At 39.3% G+C, this 21,842-nt stretch overlaps 2 protein-coding genes across 2 annotated transcripts; both read left to right on the forward strand.

The window, feature by feature from the left end:
* The first annotated feature begins 155 nt into the window (after nt 1-155).
* Nucleotides 156-2,803, forward strand: LOC149384898 (HISTIDINE TRIAD NUCLEOTIDE-BINDING 2). Its single transcript, XM_089626024.1, has 7 exons — nt 156-278; nt 435-514; nt 585-683; nt 889-975; nt 1,620-1,767; nt 2,251-2,368; nt 2,464-2,803. The coding sequence occupies exons 2-7, from the start codon at nt 483-485 to the stop codon at nt 2,529-2,531; spliced, it is 552 nt and encodes a 183-aa protein (XP_089482150.1). The 5' UTR covers nt 156-278; nt 435-482; the 3' UTR covers nt 2,532-2,803.
* A 16,116-nt stretch (nt 2,804-18,919) lies between these two features.
* LOC149384899 (uncharacterized) lies at nt 18,920-20,215 on the forward strand. Its single transcript, XM_089626194.1, has one exon. The coding sequence runs from the start codon at nt 18,920-18,922 to the stop codon at nt 20,213-20,215; it is 1,296 nt and encodes a 431-aa protein (XP_089482320.1).
* Nucleotides 20,216-21,842: the final 1,627 nt, after the last annotated feature.

Raw genomic sequence — 21,842 nt, forward strand, 5'->3', positions numbered from 1 at the left:
TGCAAAAATGTTGCTTATATATATAAAATAAAACTTTTTAACTTAACTTTAACAAGATCTTAAAGCATTACCTTTGTAAAAACTTGACCTTTCCTCCATTCACTTTCAATCTTTCAAAATCCATTTTTTAAACTTTTCAAATGCCAAGAAAACTCCAGTGACGACGAGCTCCGAGACCTGAAAAAAAAAATGTCCTCTTTGAATGAGGCGGGAAGCAAAACAAGTGGAGTAAAAAAAAATCGTTTTACGTACGGGACAATTTGAGTTCGAGAGAAAAGGTCTCTTTCTCTCTCCTCGTCAATTTAGCCTCCTCTGATTCTCTGATTAAGTGAAGAGATTCTATTAAAATCAATTTTTTTTTTTTTTTATCTGACAAGTCATTTTGTAAATAATTTTTTTTACTTGTTGTTTTATTAATAAAAATATGTCAACAGGTTATTCTGCCATTGCCTCGGCAGTGTGAGCGAGTCTCAAAATTACCAATGGCGACAATCCCTTCCTTTTCTCTTCTCAGGTAGTACTGCTTTCTTACCCCACGCTCTCTTGTTCTTCTCAGCCTCAGACTTTCTCGCTTAACCAAACAGGAATTGTGTCACAACCACGGCGAGAGCTTTTTTTACAGTCAAAGCCTACAATCCTAATCTCACATTTGCAAAGCTCCTTCTTCCTCTTCAACCGCGAAGGTTCTTCTCAACTCTTGATCATTTTTTCCAATTACTTTGGGATACTCTATCGGTTGACTTGGCTCTAGGGTCTTATCCTTAAGGCTGATACACTGTTGTCAGTTTAACGATTTCGGATCATTTTGGAGCAATTCGAACAGTGCTCTTGTTGTGATATTCTGGGTCATGTAATATGAGATGAGAGAGCTTCAGTTTATGTTTTCAGGTCATTGTGCCATATTAAGGCTTCAAACAACGAAGAGGCGGCTGCAAAGGCAGCTGCAGCGAATGCAGACACTGGGGCTCCGACTATGTATGGTATTCTATTACACATTCAAACTGATTTGATATCACATTGAATTTATAGCATGCTCTTCAGTGGTTTGTTGTCTCGGATCTTGCTTCATTAAAAAAATTAATACTAATCGCATGCTCTTTAGTCTTTTCGAATATTGGTCGATGCGTTTATGGGATTTAATTATACCCGAATAAAATGGAACTTTGTCTCTACGCTTGATTTTTCAAGAGATGTTTTTTCTTAACAGGTTGCTAGAGTTTTTAATGGATTTTCTAAATATATGATGAAAGTGTATCAGTTGCAGTCTGATACCTGCAAGAACTGGTTAGCACAGCTCTTATGTTGTAGAGAAAGGTTTTTCCAGTCTGTGGCGTATTTGTATACACATAAATTTGGATATCACTAGAGTACGAAGGTCAATCAATTTCATGGCAGAGCGTGTATGGAAATTATATTTTCTGACAGTATATAGTCCTTATGAGCCTGTATCCACATATTGCTCTTGGTACGCATATGCCATTTGCTTAAAGTTTGACATTTTATGCAGAAATTTGTGGGCTGAGAAACTTCACTTGGACCTTTGGGTTACATTGAAATTTTCCCAAGAGTTAAGAAAGAAAACTTATTTTGAGTTTCCTAAGCACTATTTTTCTTTTCAGATTTGATAAGATAATTGCTAAAGAAATCCCGGCTAACATTGTATATGAGGATGACAAGGTGTTGGCATTCCGAGATATCAGTCCACAGGCTCCGGTACACGTTCTTATCATTCCAAAGCTCAGAGATGGATTGACACAGCTCGGAAAGGTGGCTTTTTCTGTTCAACCGTGTATGCGTTGCTTTCTGCTTTTGGTTGAAAGAGCTTGAACCTATGCTTTATTTCCAGAAAGGATAGTGAGGTGTTAGACTTTCACATATACTTTTGTCTGGAATGTGCAAAGGAGTTAGTTCATGCTCTTCCTATTCTTTAATTCTTTTAAAGAGGGAAAACAAAAGAGAGGAAACTAAAAGAGGCAATAGATGGAAATTTGAAGAAAAACACTGGCCAGATTAAGCAAATTATGAGAAGGTTTTGTAATTGATGTTTAACCATAGAACCACCGACCGACCCATTTATTCTTCCATGTGTGGTGTGGCTTGTACTCAAAATTTCATCACAGGCAACAATTTGGTGATATAATTCTTTACAGTGCTAATCTTTTTGAGATGTCTTCGCTATGTCAACCATCATAATTAGGGAAAAATGCTCTGAGAAATTCATTCAAATCTTTGCAACTCCTTTCCCATCAGGCTGAACCAAGACATACGGAAGTACTGGGTCAACTTCTTCAGGCTGCAAAAATAGTTGCTGAGAAAGAAGGCATCGTTGATGGGTTTCGTGTGGTCATCAATAGTGGTCCAACTGCCTGTAAGTTGGTTATTCTCACCATTTATTATCTGTTTTCCCTTTTCTAATAGTCGTGTTACTGATCAAGATAAGAATCTCCGGCTTTATGTTTTAAGGTCAATCAGTATATCACCTTCACTTGCATGTCCTTGGTGGGAGGCAGCTAAAGTGGCCACCTGGTTAAAAATCTGAAGCTTGAAGCTTTTTATATGGACAGTGAATCACTCTTTCAATTTTCATGAAAGTCTCTCTAGGACTCGGAATATTTCCTTTGAAGGCATACATTGTATTGTGTATTTTCTTTTAGAAGATGTTCTTTTTTGTTGTTTACATTTAAAACGGTTGCAAAAGCTCATACTTGATTCCCTCTATAGGTAGATACGAAAAGCTGCTTGAGAAGAAGGAACAACTTGACATCCAAAACATATAATAATAATAATAATTATTATTATTCTTATTTTTATTTTTGTAATGGATTCAGTACAGGTCTAAACAAAGCCAAAGTTGTGAAGATCTGAACTTGCATATGAAATTTTGCATATAAACTCGACAAAGATGATGCATAACCTGATGAAATTATTTCATAATTACAAATGAAAATATAATTTTTGCGAACCACGGACACCGTATGGTCGGAAAATGGGATCCTCATAAGATGTTTACAATCGCGGAATGGTTTCAACAAAGACAGGAACAGTCCAGTAAGTTATTCATCTGGGCTAGTATTTTGTATTGATTGATCTTTGATCTGATCAACCTTAGCTTTTGCAGCACCTGGAGCCAGATCTCGTTCACAGTCCCTCCCTTCCCCATACTCAAAATAATGCCTAGCTCGGATCAGTTCTCACAAATCTCTCCACAACCATGTTATAATTAAATCTCAACAATAGAAATAAAAACTAAAAAAAAAAAGGAATGACTCACCTGTTTCCTCTTCCTGGAATTCAAGTATAGCATCTCTTCTTGGGATTCAAGAATTCTTTTGGCACCTACCTTTCACCTTTTTTGATGTTTCATTATTATTTTGATGTACAATATTTTCTTCCAAAAATACCTCGACTAGGAATTCAGGCGCTATTGACGTTCCACGAATATTACGATCTTCATGTAGTCTTTGACATCTTTAAAAAGCATATCATTGGTATCAAAATGAAGAACATAATGAATTGAGAGAAAAAGATTTCATTACTGAACTTAGTTCTTACAATACAAGAAAACTCTATTTATATAGTCAACACTCAGTATTAACAATACTAACTAAGACTTAATAAATGCCACGTCACTAGTTCCCTCAATAGCCCCCTTCAAACTTAAAGTGGATTTGTTAATCAGTTTGAGTTTGGCACGCAAAGAAGGGAAGCTTAAACCTGAAATAGTCTTGATAAGAACATCCGCGAGTTGGTCACAAACTGGAACATGCTTGACTTGAATTTGACTATGCAACACCTTATCTCGAACATAATATAAGTTCATCTCAACATGTTTAGTCCTTGCGTGTAAAACTGGATTAGCTGAGATAATAATAGTACTAAGATTGTCACACCACATATCTGGAACCCTAGTTTGCGAAAGACCAAGCTCTCTGCAACTAGTGAACTAAGCCAAGTCACTTTAGACACCATACTTGCTAGACTTCGAAATTTTACCTCAGTTGAAGAGCAAGATATAGTGTGTTGTTTCTTTGAGCTCCAAGATACTAAGTTAGATCCAAGAAACACACAATATCATGAGTTTGACTTCCTATCATCAGGTTCTGATCTCCAATCAGCATCATTGAAGCCTGTGATGTTGTAGTGCGGTGAAGGAGTCAACTTAAGACCGTAGTCATTTGTAACTGCAAGATATCTCGGGATTCGTTTCACAGCAACCCGATGAGATTGTAGTGGAGATTGCATGAACTGGCACATTTTGTTGACTGAAAATGATATCTCTGGTCTTGTCACATTGAGATATTGAAGCCCTCCTACAATACTCATGTACAGTTGAGCATCAAGGATCTGGTCACCCCTATGACCAGATAGCTTTGTGCCACTAGTCATAGGAGTAGAACAAGATCTTGCATATTGCATCTTTGGCTTGGAAAGAAGTTTTCGAATGTACTTCCCTTGATTCAGCAACAACCCTGTATTCATAGGAACCACCTCAATACCTAAGAAGTAATTCAGAACTCCAACATCCTTCAATGAGAACGCTTTGCTCAAGTTAGTGAACTCTCAACTCTTACTGAGTCTGCTCCTGTGACTAAAATATCATCCACATAAACAATGACAAGGATTTGAGACTGACCTGATCCTCTAAGGAACAGAGAAGGATCAGTCTTTGATGTTGTGAACGCTAGTTGAATCAAAGTTGCTTGTAGTTTTCCAAAACAGGCACGTGGAGCCTGTTTGAGTACATAGATGGAGTTTTGCAGCTTGCACACCATCTTAGGATAAATAGGATCCTCAAAGCCTTCCAGTTGGACCATATAAACCTCCTCATCCAGTTCAGCATTCAGAAATGCATTGTTGATATCTATCTGCTGCACTATCCACTGATTGGTCAAGGCTACACTGAGAACCACTTTGATAGTTGTAGGCTTAGCTACATGGCTAAATGTATCATTATATCAAATCCAGCTACTTGATTATTTGCAACTAATCTTGCTTTTATACTTGTTTAGAAAGCCATCATGATTATTTTTCATAGTGAACACCTACTTACAGCCAATCGCTCTTCTATCAGTTGGAAACTCAGTAAGATACCAAGTTTCATTTCTCATGAGTGCTAGATACTCAGCAGACATAGCACCAAACCAATCACTGTTGTTCATTGCTTCAAGTACACTGTTAGGTTCTACTGAAGCTGAGTATACCTTTGGCTTATGAATACCCTTTTTGGCTCTAGTCACCATAGAGTGTGCGTTGACAGCATCAGTTGATGCAGTCAAGTTGTGACTCTCAGCTATAGCTCTTGAGCTTGTTTGAGGTTTAGTAGACATTTCAGCACACAATGGTTCTGAAGTTGAGCTTCTGATAGGTGTAAGAGAAATATCAATATCCACATGTTGGTCATGACTCAATGAATGACGGGGAGAAGTGTTTGGCGCAATTGGAATGACTGAATGTATTGGAGACTCACATGTGTAGAAGGAACAGGCACAAAATTTTGAAAGAGTTTTTTGTATGGAAAAACTGATTCATCAAATATTACATTCCTAGAGACATATACTCTGCCCTTGCCATCAAGACATTTATAGACTTTGTGATTTAGACTAAAACCCATAAAGATACACTCTGTAGACCCGAACTCCATTTTGTGTCTATTGTATTGTCTAACAGGCACAACCAAAGACTCTAAGTTATGAATAATTGGGTTTTTTATTATAGAGAATCTCAATGGGGCTTTTTTCACCTAGGACAGGAGTTGGAAGTCTGTTGAACAAGTATACAGCTGTTCTACAGGCTTCATCCCAGTATTTGTAAGGTAAACTAGACTGAGCCAATAGAGTGAGTCTATTTTTAACTATATGCCTATGTCTCCTCTCAACCAGACCTTATTGTTCATGCGTGGAGGACACGGAATTCTGTGAGTGACACTCCTAAAAACTCTAGATAAATGGTGAATAGTATAAACTCTCATATCTAATGAGATTGAACAGATTAAATTTTATAAGGCAATTATAGTTCAACCATTGTTTTGAAGTTTTGAAAAGTAGCAAGTGCTTCAGAATTTTACTTTAACAGATAAAGCTAGGTATATCTAGAATAGGTATCAACAAATGAGATGTAATACTTAAACCTATTTTTAGACACATTAGGAGAGGGATCCCAAAGATCTGTGTGAATTAACTACAAGGTCTCAGTGTATATAGGTTCAGAAGGCAAGTATGGAAACTTATGAATCTTACCCAAACAATAAGCTGAACAAACTTCAATTGGCATTTTATTCATTGAAAACGGTATATTACATTGACTAAGAACATGTTGAACCACTTTACATGAGGGGTGGCCCAATCTGAAACACCAAAGTTTGTACAACTCAGAACTAGGTAATCTGGTCCTTGACAAAACAAGAAAGAGAATGAAACTAAGAGAATACACGATTATTTTGACAAAACTTAAGACACACTAAGAAGTGTTTTTATAATTTCTGGCACATGAAGAAGTGTCCTAAGATCTAGAGTATGATTGATGTAAGGAGATTCAAAAGAAGATTGACCAATATGTTTAATTAGTAGTCCCTTACTATCACCAACATGTAGCTATTCCAGACCAAAATGCTCCATCTTCTGGTTCAGACTCTGAGTGTTTGCTGTGTCATGATTGGTGGCACCCGAGTCTGGATCAAAGATTGAAATTCCGAGCATTCCGATCGAAAACCGGATCGGAATCCATATTTTTTAGAGTCTCGGCACCGATAGTACAAAACCGAAATTTTTCTCAGATTCCGAGGTAACCCGGACAGGAATCCTTCTACTTTCCGACATTCTTAGGGCAAATTCTCACTGCATTCCGTCGGAAACATCGTGGTAAGTGGTCAAATACCAAAACTTCTTAAAATCTGATGATATTTAGTGTTTTTCATGGAATTTGTTGATTTGATGATTTAGTTCAAATTCTTAGTTTCTAACTTCATTATTGTGTTTAATCTGAGTTTGTATCCAATTTTTTTTTTCAATTTTTTGGTTAGATTCGAAAATAGGTTTTAGATTTGAATGTGTTTGAGTTTTTTTTTTGTTAAATTAGTTGTAGAATATGAATGTTTATGAATAATCAGTTGATTTTTAACATGAATATTATCATTATTTTGATCTTTTACTTTGTATTGAACTATTTCATTAGGTTCTTGTTGGATTTTTTTTAAACTATTATTGTAGACTTTTTCTATTTTTATCCTATATTATGTATGATTTTTTTTTTAAATATTTGTTCACTGCATTGCTCTCGGTAAATACGATATTTGATGATATTCTTCAACAATAATGGCAAATTTAGAAGTACAGTTTATTAGAAAAATCCGAGTCTCGAAACGGTAACGGTATTTTGATCTTTGGTCTAGATACCAATCAGGATAGTGCCAATTACCATTGTTAGGACTCTTAGATTACTAACTGTACTCCTGTGACTGTTGATCCCCATCCAATCCGACATGTTTCTCATATAGAGAACTGCGCATTCATCAGACTTCATTTTGTTATCCATAATATACTTCAAGAGATTATAAGTCGAAGTCATGCTGAAATTAATAAAATACAAGTACATAAATTACTATTGAAAAAGAAAAACATTCATCATATAAATTTAGGAAATAAAAAACATAATGCATAAGAACAGGGAAAAATACTAAAGATTTAAAAGACCCAGTTTTTTATATTCCAAGGTAATTCGACTAATAGTCACAGTCCTTTCACTCTGGTGACGTAACGGAGACACCTAGTGAAAATGAGAACCATCTCAGATTAATGAACAATCTCAGTACATGTACCTTCATAACTATGCTCACTAACTACCATTTTAATAGGAATCGTTGGCCACATGAGCAACCACCGGTTGGTTCATGCATGAGTCGACCCAACATTTCAATGAAAGAAATCTAGCCCATACGCACTAGCATAACTAGTACACGCAGAGATCAACCCTCCCCCCTATCGTCAGAGACACAACCTTGGTATTGGAATAAGAAAAGCCCTTCAGAATGGAACTGACCACCATGTTTAGAAAACCGCCAGTCACGAGGGGATCTTTCATCCTCACGGTGTTGTGTCAATGTTGGAGGCCTAAGACTCAATATTCTTTTAATATTTTAATTTCCTAGCATTTACTTTAATCTATGTGATACACTCGTGTTTACTAAATCACATTAAAAGCTCGAGTGATTCTAAGCTACCCTTAAAAACAATAAGTTTCGATATAGCTTAGTGATTAGGAATTTTGTGACATTCTAGTCTTGATTATCCTAATATTATTCCTTCACGGAAAAGCTCCCAGTACAGAAGGTGAGACACTAGGTATTCTTAAGTACCTTCTCAGCTTAGCCTCTTACCGGCTTGGTGACAAAGCTCTCCGATCCGTTCAGCTCATTCATTAATTAACTATCCTAATCCAATTAGCAAAATCTGAGTCTCGAAACGGTAACGGTATTTTGATCTTTGGTCTAGATACCAATCAGGTGTTGGAAACGATCTAGGGTTTAAGAAAAAGTTTAACGCTTCGTTAAGCGGCGGAATTTTAAAAATTTTCTTTTCAAGTAAAAACAGTTTTTTACTAACCTAGACAAAGAGCAAGTACATATAAATAAAAACTATTATGAGCATAGAAGTTTACTAACCTTTTTAGACGCTTGAACGTTGATGAGCCTTCGGAAGGTTGATAACGTTCGTCTCCCCTTGCAGCACGTCTCTCTTCCTTCCTCGGCAACTCGAGCAACCACGAAAGTTTCTATCACTAAATCACTCGAAATAAAAGGAATCAGTGAGTGGGCACTTTTAAACACTACGACTTAAGAACGAGTCTTGAAGTCGCAGAGCTAAACTCTAGGTCAAATGAGGACCTAGGTGCCAAAACAATAAAACGAAATTGACTAGAGAGAGAGAGGAGAGGGGCGGCCAAGCTAGAGAGAGAAGCTCTCAATCTCTAAAACTTGGGATGAATGAAATGTGAAGAATGGGGCTCCTATTTATAGGAGAGGTCTCACCTTCAATAAGGTAGTTTCCTCTTCTATAGAATATCACATATTCATGAGCAAAATTGCCCACTTCCCCTTTAATTCACTCGGCCAAGGCAGCCTTCTAGAAGGCTTGGATTTGTTTCCTTTTTTTGTTCCTTGCCTTGCCTTGCCTTTTGTCTACTTGGCCGATTCCCTTAAGCATCCTTATGCAAATTTGTTTCCTCTTTTTCTTTTGGCAAGTATCTTGATACATTTATGCACAAAATATTCTCTCTTTTCTCTTAAGTGGTGGGCGCCCAACATGTCTCTAGAAGGAGCTTCTAGAAGCTTCTTCATTTGTTCATGATAACATGAAAAAGGCCCATTAAGAATTTTCAATAAAATTCTTATGAAATGAAATTAATCCACAAGGCCCAATGATCAAGTCATGGCCGAGTATTATTAGGTCATCAAATGACCTTGGCAAAAAATTTACTGACATTCATTTCATGCTATGTCTCAAAAGACAAAAAATACCATTTTGACAATTTTCGTTCTTGTTTTGACTTAGCTTCCAGTTTAACTATTCATACTCGATGTGATTCGTGACAGTGACCTCATGGATCCAAATGAACAAAGCTTTAGCTAAATACTTGGACTCAAAAGTTCACAAACCTTTTCCAAGTTTAGCTTAATGTCAACTGACTCCACTAAAGAGTTGACACTGAAAATCTCTCGGTTCAAATGAATTTATTTTCTACTCAAGAATTCAACCTAATTATGATGAGCGGATCCACTGAATATTATATGTGTTTACCCTTCATGAATATCATCAGCTAGTCGGAATTTACAAAATTACCATTTTACCCTTCTAGCTGTTATTTCCTCAACTCCTTTGTCGCTTGTGAATAAGTTAGAAACAATGTATTGACGAGGAGCTAACAAGTCACATTGTTTCATCCAAAAGGAGTCAGGACTCAATTTGGACACTGGCCAGTTCATTTATTCACACTCCAAGGAACAAAGCATGAGGTGATATACATTGCATTTCAGCAATCTTGTACATGAATTCCATATCTATGAGAACTTCACAAAGTTACTCATGACATTCTCACAACTTAGTACTTCACCAATAGGCCTTGTTCGGAATCACATAGTGAGTCCGAACTCTGACTTTCTCAAATGAGAATACTAAGGTGTGAAATGACATGTCTTATTTCAGGATTAAGGTAAGCACGATGCAATTCATACGTAGTGACTTCGAGACATAAGAGGTTAAATGGTTTGTTCTTATCTTGTCTCTAGAAGTGCACTGGTCAATTCAGTACCTTCAGAAGATACCTAGAAGAACTATAAAGTCTCCAACTCTCAATGCCTCATAACCAGACATCATAGACTCTTCTAACAATCATACTGGGGTCAATAGTCATTTGACCCTTAGATTGTGAATATATCGTTTTAAGCAAACTACGAAGAGTTTGTTCATGCAAATCTACATTTGTCTCTTCGTAAGTTGTTTAGTTTGTTTATGGACTAAAGACTAAGGTTTTATCATAAAGCTTCAAACAAGGAAGATTGAATGAACGTTTCAACTTTTTATCAATGAATAAGCAATTACAAGCAAGAGTCTTCATGAGACTTTATTACATCAAATGTACAATATAAAGATTACAACTCTTCTTGTGGGCACCATTGACAACATCAGGATAGTGCCAATTACCATTGTTAGGACTCTTAGAGTACTAACTGGACTCATGTGACTGTTGATCCTCATTTGAGATATGCAGTGATGCCAAATGTCCTTGAACTGACCACTAGACTGTATACAATGTTGAGTTGTGATAGACCTTTGAAGGACTCATCAAACCTATAGAAGCAAGACAGTGCTAGATGGCCTAGTTTTCCACACACTTGACACTAAGGCCTGGAATTAATGTTGAATCCGCTGCCTGTACCACGTTCACGACCTCAGTAGTTACCACCACCTCCTCTAGACTGAGAACCAAAGGCTTGAGAGCTGTAGTTGTGGTGCGGATGTGGCGAAGAGAAGTTTCCACCATTCTGAGAAGCATGATGAGGATAGTTGTACTAGGAAGAACTGAATTGACTACCACCACCACGTCTTTTGTCAAACTGTGGTGAAATCGCTGCATAATTCACATTCAGTGTTGTCGATTTTGAGTGCACAATTTCCAGATCATCATGCTTTCTCTTAATTATGGCCTCTTAAGATAGCAAGAGTGCCTCAATTTCTTCCTCAAAGTGAACATCATTTAAAGCAACTGTAGTGAGCACAAAAGTCTCATATTCATCAGAGAGACCCTCGCAAATAGCATTCACATGATCTTGTATAGAAAACCAAACTCCAACATGAATGAGTTGATCTACTAATTTTCTGATTTTCAGCAAGTATTCGTTCATTGTGGAGTCATTCTTCTTAGTCCTAGAGAGTTGATTCCTAAATTGTGTTACCTTCGCTCGGATTTGCATGGAAAGTAAGTTTCAAGCGTCGACCGGACCCGAGCTGAAGTTTCACAGCTCACAACTCGAACTAAGATATGCTCCGCCATCGATGATTATGTGGGGGATGATTCTCCCAAATAACCATATTAATGCGGAAAAGTAATTAATTACGCTAATCATGAGCTAATTAATTCATTGATTATATGACAAGATCTAGATTTACGTTAATTAATTTTATACGAGAGCATATATGTCAAACAACCGATTTAAGAGTAAACGAATACTTACATTGATTTTCGGTTCAGCTACAGAACGCTCCTAAACCAATCGCGTACTCCTTGCATCGTCTTGATGAAGGACTCGAGGATGACACCTTAGTATTCCGAAACGTAATCTCCGAGACGAATAATAAAGATGAGTGGGCATAGTCTTTATCTCACTAGATCACGAAACTAGGTGTTTCGAGATCTCGCTCTTATTTTACTAAGAATGGAAACGAATTTCCGAGGGGAAGGAGAGGCAGAAGTGCACGGCCAAGGGAGGCTAGAATGAACGAATTTTTTCACAAATTAATTGCTTAATTTTGCCTTCCCATGAACCTCTATTTATAGTAGTAAAATGAGATATTCATGGAACCTTCCAGAATATATTATTTCATTTTATTGTGTTCACACTAGAGGATTTAATCTAGGCCCTTGGATCTCAACAAGTGAATCCTACTTTTTCTCTCATCCATCAGATCAATATCTATGGGATATTATTCTCTATTTAAATAGAGAATATTTTATTTAGTGAGATAATAAAGGAGAATATATTATTTCCCTTTAAATATATTCTCATATATTCTCCTAAATACTTTCCTTTAAATAAGGAGAGAATAAAATACAATATCTTATATTATTCTCTCTCCTTTATTTAAACAACTAAAGAGAAAATATTGGTAAATACCGATTTGAAATTTTCGAACTTGATGGCACACGGCCAAGGTGATTTGCGCAACTCCCTAGTGCCAAAACCCTAATTCGACTTTTCCATGTGTGCAACGCCCAATTGCTTAAAACCCAATTAATCATTTATTTACTTGGTCCAACAATAAACAAATAATTAATAATTGTTTATTTACTTGATCAAACAATAAATAAACAATTCTACCATAAATATTTATTTAATTCTGCGAATACCCGTTTTCCAGAATTAATGCTGTCAATCATAATTACAGCAAGTGAGATTAATAATGATAAACATTATTATACGAAAGTTCTTATCCGCCTTTATCATAGCCGAATCGGGGACTATGGACCTAGTAATAGAAGCTTAACAAATCCGATGAAAAAGACGAAATAGTCCTTTCCCTTTTTCATCGATTCGTCTGATCTTGGTGAAATACTCTACTTTGTAAGCCAAGACTGAACTCTCCTTTATACTAGAACTATATTTACTCATCGTGACGAGTGTCCACTGATATAGTCCGTTCGTGATCAAGATCCTCCAGGGTCAACCCGTATCGAGATAAGTCAATTTATTCCGTTATACTTCCATTGATACATATCAGCCCTAAGCATTGTTGCTTCCCTAGCGAAAGATTCTTTCGAACGTTACTCACTTCGAAAGTGCTAGCAATCTATCGGTTCTGGAATCAACCCGTAGGTGAGAGAACATTAATCTTCTTTTTGGAAGGCTGGATTCCGTACCTGTAAATCATTTCCCACTCGAACTATGCTCTGAGAAGACTCCCAAGACATAAGATGTGATTAGCATGAATAGCCTTTTAGCGAATGAGTCAAAGAGCTCAGTAACATAACCCAGTGTCCATGATCACTTCAGGATTTAGATCAAGTCTCACTGTGACCATCATAGTGGCATCGGTTAGTGTGTCGTAACGGTCCTTAAACGACACATCTACACCAAGACCTGTCCAAGTCGTACACTTACCACAAGTGTAGAATGCTCCCACATAGTGATCAGCCTTCACCTATGTGTTCCACATATATGACTTCAAATATAGTTTTCCTGGCGTATATCAGTCATCGACCATGTTTTAGCACACCATCCGAACTCAGGTGCCCAACAGGTGACTCAGTTAGATATTGAGGCTATGGAATAATGAATGTTTAATAAATCTCAATAAATAAGAAATAACGCTTTCAATTCAAATAGATAATAAATGTCAAATTTTATTTTATTAATAATTTCAACGAGAATTCACATAAGTATCTTCTCGTGGGCAAGAATTCCTAATAGATTAGCCACAAGATGAGTAGTTGATCTTGCCTCTCCAAAAGTCAAAATTTAGGATTAGGTCGTTCCAGTTCTTCATCGCTGATCTTCAAAAATTTCTGAGGCTGTTTGGATGTTCAGAGCAAGAATTCGTCCAAATCGTAACCTCGAACTATGGACAAGATCTGCTTCCTCCAAATTTAAAAATTGTTGAGATCTAAATTTGTTACGGTAGATCATGAGTAGTTGAAGACAATTAGACTGGATCGTTACTGAGCAGATTGATCTGCTTCATTTCAAGTAATTAAACTTGTCGCCATCGGATTGGAGAGAGAGAGGAGGAAAGAACGATCGAAAAGATCGATCGAGAAATCCGAAGCCGGTTATGGCTCTGATACCATATTAAAATGAAGAACATAATTAATTGAGAGAAAAGAATATCATTACTTAAATTAGTTCTTACAATACAAGCAGACTCTATTTACATAGTCAACACTCAGTATTAACAATATTAACACTTAATCAATGCCACGCCACTAGTTCCCTCAATAATTAGCGTTGTTCAACAGTCCACCAATAACATCCCAACACTAAAAAAACTGTATAAATACCCCATGTTCCACCATTTGAAGGGGAGAGCACAAAAATTATAGCCAAAACTCAACCTAAATCCTTTCTCACCTAAATTCTCTTAACAACACACATCTCCCAAGAAAGATTTCTTTAGAACCGCCCTTTCTCCTTGCTCATCACCCATCTAATCAAGAACATACCTCTCCCACTACACCATATCATCAAGAACATTCACATCTCCATACTCATTTTTCACCAAAAACACCATCAAAGAAAAACTTTCTCGTTCATTTCTCTCTAGAATTGAAGAGGAGATCTCCTAACCCACTCTCACATTCTCATACTTTAATGACACACAATAAAAAGAAAAATATTCATCTTTCTTTCTCTCTAGAATTGAAGAAGAAACATTTTATTTCTCCCACGCATTCTCTCATACACAAGCCAACGCTTCATATTACCTCTCAAAGGTGTCTAAGAGCTTGTTGAAATGTCATTATCAAGTTCTTCACCTACAATAGAGAAACATCCCAATATTTTCCCTATTTCTCTTCACTTTATATAGGGAAAGGAAACTACAAGTAGTCAATCCATTCACCACCATAAGAAGAGTTTGTTCGGAGATTCGTCACCACCTAGATTGATCTTTCTAACGTTCCTTGGAGACCGTGGCCTGTCGAGTTTGTCCTCACAAGTCACGATCTTCTTTCGACCAAGAAAAACAATCTCCACCACCACCACCACCCCGATTAACCTTCTCAAAAGACCTTGAAAACTGTTGCCATTGACCATGTTCTTGCTTGCTGGCCATACCACAAGGTGCTTTCTAAGCCTCTCTCCATCGCCGTTGACCATGTTCTTGCTCGCGGGCCATACCAATAACCTAGATTTGGTTGTTCTCGTGGTCTTTGCACTCGGCCGGGTTAGTGTTCATTTTTTTCTCTTTTAAATATTATCAATTTTTTTTAAAAAAATTTCTTGTTTGTGTAGGTGATATTGTGGATTGAAAATCAATATAAAGTGTCGGATTCTTGTTTCTAAGCCTCTATCATTACATCCGACCTCAATTTAGGGTTTGTATTTTGTTTCTTTTTTTGTGTAGTTATACTCTCTGACCCCGTTCTTGCTCGGCCGACTATCTCGAGGTAAATCTTCTTTGATTTTTAAATTTTTTATATGTTATTTTGGGTTTGTTTGATTGTTGCAATGTTACAATAGTTTATTTGGATTTGTATAGATGAATTTGTGTTCGGATTGTTGATTTTGATAGGTTTTAGCTCAAATTTGTGAATGTTTCTAAGTTATATGATGATTTGAAATAGCGTATAAAATCTTGAATGGTGGGAGTGGTAGGTCCAACATAATGTGTTTTAAAGGCATTTATACAAAAACGCCCTCTATTGTATAAAAAATAATTTTTTTTGTCCTTTTGTGAAAATAATAATTGTATACTAAAAATTTGTCTTTTGTGAATTCATGATTATTGTGCTTGTTTGATGGCGTTTTTTTTATTGAGTGTCAACTATATATAATGTGTTATTTATGGTTTAGTATAAGTTGTTGGATTTGTGATAAGTGAGATTCATTCACACTTATCTATGACTCTTAGATAAGAATCGAAGCTTGTTCTTAATGTTTTTGATATTATTTTGTAGTTTTTATTGAATTTTCAGGTTTGAGAGAGTATGAGAAGGTGGTGGTGCGAAAACGGGCTGAATCGGAGCTAAATCGAGCAAGTTATGGTCATTTGAAGTCAAGTCAACAAAAGTCAACGACGGTCAATGGAGTCAACGTTTCTCGAGAGGCGCGCCGCGCCTAAAACATGGCGCGCTGCGCCCTGGTGCCAAAATTTATACCGAGAGCTCGAGGAGATGACGCGCGAGAGAGGCGCACCGCGCCTTCAAAATTTTACGAGAGGCGCGCCGCGCCTGTTATGTGGAGCGGCGCGCCTATGTGATTTCGCTTAAGGGGCGCGGCGCGCCTGATAAGTGGCGCACCGCGCCATATCACTTTTCAGCTTTTCCAAAAGCTCGTTTTGAGCTATTTTTGACCCTTGGATTCGATCCAAGGGCTGATATTTGTTCCGAAAACCCTCCTTCAACCCTCATATACACTTGTTTGAGAGAGGGAAAACAACTTTTAGATTCATAACACTTTTATTTTTGGTTTTGAAAACTTGAGAGAGAAAGTGAGAGAGAGAAAGCTAGGGTTTGACACTCATTTTGTTCTTGAGCTTGGGAGTGAAGAAGAAGAAGGAGAAGTGACAACCTCCATCCTCCTCATCAACTCCATTTGTTCACCCTTAACTCTATCTCTTTTATTTATTGTTCTTTATTTATTTACCCTACTTATTGCTTTGTTGGATATATTTTAAGCTTTCAAGCATTCTATTTGAGTTTTGTTGATTACTTTTATCTATTGAGCATTGAATATTGTGATTACTTTATTGTTTTATCTAAGTGAAATATTGAAGTAGTGCTTGAGTTAATGAAAACTTTGTTTGGTTGTTGAGATTAGCATTCAATGTCTTGTTTCTTTATTGTTTTGTTTCTTTTACTTATTTCTATTTTGCTTTGTTTATTCATAATCATGAGTAGCTAAGTAGATTTAGGGGTGCGATGTAGTTAAGTAATTGAGTTGGTTGGTCAAACCTTTAGATTAGATTTTGTGCTTCATGGTTGGGTAGAGAGGGAAATATTATGGGTATGGGTTGTGTGTTAACGCTAATTAGAGTAGCTAACTAATTAGTGAACCTTAGACGAGTTTAGAAACCGAGAGGTAATAAACGAGTGAGCTCTACCCGTCCCATCATTAACCTTCCTAGAGCTATAGAAAGACTAGGGGGTAAATGTAGTTGATTGAAATCCCGGGCTAAATGCGGTTTCGTGTTTTAGTAGGACCCAAACCGAGAGGTGTAAGTTCGACACGTAGCTAGATTCCTAAAGACTCGAGAGAGATTAGTGAATGTGTTAAGAGGGATTGAGACTAAATTTTACAACTCTAAACCCGAGCTTAGAATCGTACCAAGACCGACCGACTCGATGAAATAACGAAATCGCGCCCCTTCCTTTTAACTTGTGTTTAAACAGTGTTTTCACTTTTGTTTACATTTCATCTTGTTCTCAAAACAATCAAAAACCCCCATTTTTCATTTTCATAACTCGAAAAAGAAAGCTAGTGAGTTTGCTTCGGAAATAGTCTAGAGTCCTTGTGGGATCGATATCCGTGCTTTTGCACTCTATTACTTGACGACACGTTCGCTTGCGTCATGTAGAATTTTTCTTTAGTTAAGAAAATTCCCATCAAGTTTTTGGCGCCGTTGCCGGGGACTACGGTTCTATTTTCGATTGAATTATCTAGTTTAATTTTTTAGTTTGCTTGTTATTATTGTGCTTATTGTGTGCCTCTTATGTTTTAAAGGTGCATGCGACGACGTAACCCTCCGCTCATTCCTATCAATCACGAGATCGAACGGACTTGCCGACGGAACCGAGCGGAGGCAAGGCGAGCCGCCATGGAAGGAGGCAATGAAGCACAACCTCGTGCTCGTCGAAACGGAGAACAAGTGGAAGAACGAAGGACCATACTCGATTATGGTCAACCCACTTTTGACGAGCATCAATCGACGATACGAATTCCGGAGATGGAAGGGAACCCGAATTTCGAGATTAAAACCTCGATCATTCACATGGTGCAAAACAATCAATTCGCCGGTTCCCCCTCCGAAGATCCGCAAGACCACATCAACAATTTCTTGCGGATTTGCAACACGTTCAACCTCCCTCATTTGTCCAAGGAAGCCGTGTGTCTCCGACTTTTCCCGTTCTCCATCCGAGACCGCGCACATGGGTGGTCATCCTCGCTTGCTCCGGGTTCGATCACCACATGGGATGACTTGTGCTCAAAGTTCATCTCACGATTCTTCACTTTTGAGAAGATGGCCCGGAGGAGAAACGAAATTCATAACTTTGGACAATTCGACGGAGAGTCCCTTTACGAAGCGTGGGCTCGCTTCAAGGACATGATTCGGAAGTGTCCGGGCCACGGTATAGCGGAGTGGGTGCAACTACAAATATTCTATAGTGGGCTTATGGCCTCGACTCAAGACCGAGTCAACACCGCATCGGGAGGCTCACTTCTCGACAACACCACCACCGACGCATTTGCACTACTCGAGAAGATGGCCCAAGTGAACGATCAATGCCCGGTCGAGAGGAGAATTGCCGCGAGAGAGCCGATAACTCCGGAGATGGAGCTCCTCAAATCGTTGACAATTGAGGTAGCCAAACTCGCGAAGACCGTCCACGGTAAAGAAGCGGTGAAGGCGGTGGGGAAATCTCACCACAAGTGTGGTTTGTGTGCGGGTCCTCACCCGACGGACGAATGTGGCGAGATAGAGGAGTCTAAGTTTGTGGGAAACCACAACAATCGTCCCACGTACCAAAACTCGGGGAATTATTACACGGGAGCGAGGAACAATCATCCAAACTTCTCATGGAGAAATCCTCAAGACCAAGTGGCAAGCAACCGGCTCCACCTCAACACCAACAACCATACCTTCCACCACATCATCAACAACATCAACACCCACCGCCTCAACAACACCATCAACAACACCATGGGAGCTCACAATACCGGAATAATCCTCCTCCTCAAGACAAGAGACCGAATCTTGAAGAATTAATAGCCCAAATGGCAATTGAAAACACCAAGTTCATGACGAATACCACGGCCGCACTCGAACGTCAAGAAGCGGCCCTCAAAAGCAACTCGGCCCAAATAAGAACTCTTGAAGTTCAAATGGGTCACTTCGCTAAAGCCATGAGCGAGAGACCGCAAGGTTCCCTCCCAAGCAACACCGACGTCAACCCTCGACCACAATGTAACGCCATTACATTGAGAAGCGGTGACGTGACCAACGACTCGACCGAGAGTCAAGAGAAGAAGAGAGGAAAGGCACGCGTGGACGAGTCATCACCGACGAATCAAGTTTCACCGACAAGACTTCCGATCGCTCCACCAAGTACCAAGGTGCCCGTGCAAGTCCCTTTTCCTCAACGCCTCAAGAAGAACGAGCTCGACAAGCAATTTGGTAAGTTTCTTGATATCTTCAAGAAACTCGAAATCAACATACCATTTGCCGAAGCGATAGAGCAAATACCAAAGTATGCGAAGTTCTTAAAGGAAATCATTACCCACAAGAGATGGATAAGCGAAGAATGCGACACTATCGCTCTCACCGAGGAGTGTAGTGCGATTATCCAACTGAGGCTACCCAAGAAGTTGAAAGATCCGGGGAGTTTCACCGTCCCTTGTGATATTGGAGGCTCGAATCTTGGGAGAGCACTTTGTGACTTGGGAGCTAGCATCAACTTGATGCCGTACTCGGTCTTCGTCAAGCTTGGAATCGGGGAGATCGCACCGACCCGCATCACACTTCAAATGGCGGACCGGTCGATCAAGTATCCATGGGGAGTGATCGAGGATGTACTCGTTAAGGTGGATAAATTCATCCTCCCGACGGATTTTGTTGTGCTCGACATGGAGGAGGATCGAAACATTCCGATCATTTTGGGGAGACCATTCTTAGCGACCGCCGGTGCGCTCATCGATGTGCAAAAAGGAGAATTGAAGTTGCGGGTCAATGGCGAAGAAGCTCATTTCAACGTCTTCAACTCGGTGAAATACCCGCGAGCTAGCGACGATGTGTTCCGCATCGACATGTGTAACTCCATCATCAACGACTACGCTCACCAATCCACCGATTCACTAGAGGTATGCCTTCTAAACTCAATGGATTTTTCTAATGACTTGTTGAAATGTGAAGCTTTAGATGAGGCAAAGTACATGGATAGCTTTGAGCCTAACCGGAAGAAGTATTTTGAGAGTTTGGGGGAGAGACCACCACGAGTCCTTCCGTCAATCGAGAAGGCACCCAAGCTCGAGCTCAAGGAGTTACCATCACATCTCCGATATTCCTACTTATGAGATGAGTCTACACTCCCGGTGATCATTTCCGCGCACTTGAGCAAGACGGAGGAAAATAAACTTTTGGAGGTGTTGCGAAGCCACAAGACCGCTATAGGATGGACTTTGTCCGACATCAAGGGCATTAGTTCATCCTATTGCACGCACCGAATCCACATGGAAGACGGTCACCGCCCCTCGGTCGAGCATCAACGGCGACTTAACCCGGCGATGAAAGAAGTGGTGATGAAAGAAATTTTAAAGTGGCTTGAAGCCGGAGTCATCTACGCCATCTCCGATAGCCCTTGGGTGAGTCCGGTTCAATGTGTGCCAAAGAAAGGAGGCATAACGGTGGTGAAGAACTCCAACAACGAACTCATTCCGACTCGGACCGTGACCGATCACCGCATTTGCATGGATTATCGAAAGCTCAACAATGCGACCCGGAAAGACCACTTCCCGTTGCCTTTCATCGACCAAATGCTCGACCGTCTCGCCGGCCACAACTAATATTGCTTCCTTGACGGCTACTCCGGGTACAATCAAATCACCATCGACCCCGAAGATCAAGAGAAGACCACTTTCACCTGTCCCTATGGCACATTTGCTTTCCGGAGAATGCCATTTGGACTATGCAATGCACCGGCGACTTTCCAACGATGCATGATGGCTATCTTCTCCGACATGGTGGAGCGTACCATCGAGGTATTCATGGACGATTTCTCGGTGTTTGGTTCCGACTTTGACCAATGCCTTGAACATTTGTCCATGGTGCTTGAGAGGTGTGTTGAGACAAATCTTGTGCTAAATTGGAAGAAGTGTCACTTTATGGTGAAAGAAGGCATTGTGTTGGATCATCGAATCTCGGCGCAAGGATTGGAGGTTGACCGAGCCAAGATAGAGACGATTTCTAAGTTACCTCCTCCAATATCGATTTCTATAGGCGCTTCATCAAAGATTTTTCAAAGATCACCAAGCCTCTTTGTGGTCTACTCGAGAAAGACGCGAAGTTTGTCTTCACTTTGGAGTGTGTAGAAGCTTTCAACACTCTAAAGAAGATGTTAAGCACGGCCCCGATCATCACCGCCCCGGATTGGGACTTGCCTTTTGAGTTGATGTGCGACGCGAGTGACTTTGCGGTTGGAGCGGTTCTCGGCCAAAGGAAAGACAAGGTCTTCCACACCATCTACTACGCAAGCCGAACCCTCAACGAAGCTCAACTCAACTACACCACCACCGAGAAGGAGCTTTTAGCCGTGGTGTTTGCCTTCGACAAGTTCCGGCCGTACGTCATCGGAAACAAGGTGGTAGTCTACACCGATCACGCCGTGATACGTTATTTAATGACGAAGAAAGATGCCAAGCCTCGGCTTATTCGGTGGGTTCTCTTGCTTCAAGAATTCGATGTTGAGATCAAAGACAAGAAAGGAACGGAGAACCTAGTAGCCGATCATCTCTCTCGTCTTGAGACCTTCGAGCATGTCCACGACCACTCTAAGCCCATCGACGACGTCTTCCCCGACGAGAAACTCATGGCGGTTCAAGAAGTAGCACGACCATGGTACGCCGATTATGTCAACTATCTAGTCGGCGAGGTGATTCCGGAAGATCTCAAGTCGCACCAAAAGAAGAAATTTCTCTCGGATGT

The sequence above is a fragment of the Urtica dioica genome, chromosome 9 (assembly GCF_054948205.1).
Source record: "Urtica dioica subsp. dioica isolate 48M chromosome 9, U.dioica_male_clone48M_v1_H2, whole genome shotgun sequence".
NCBI lineage: Eukaryota > Viridiplantae > Streptophyta > Magnoliopsida > Rosales > Urticaceae > Urtica > Urtica dioica.

What these genes read in the sequence shown, in the direction of transcription:
- LOC149384898 (XM_089626024.1), top strand. Translation starts at nt 483, where the DNA reads ATGGCGACAATCCCTTCCTTTTCTCTTCTCAG. An exon ending in CCTTCCTTTTCTCTTCTCAG is followed by an intron (nt 515 to 584) that starts GTAGTACTGCTT and finishes TTAACCAAACAG; the next exon opens with GAATTGTGTCACAACCACGG. An exon ending in GATTGACACAGCTCGGAAAG is followed by an intron (nt 1,768 to 2,250) that starts GTGGCTTTTTCT and finishes CTTTCCCATCAG; the next exon opens with GCTGAACCAAGACATACGGA.
- LOC149384899 (XM_089626194.1), top strand. Translation starts at nt 18,920, where the DNA reads ATGGCAATTGAAAACACCAAGTTCATGACGAATACCACGGCCGCACTC.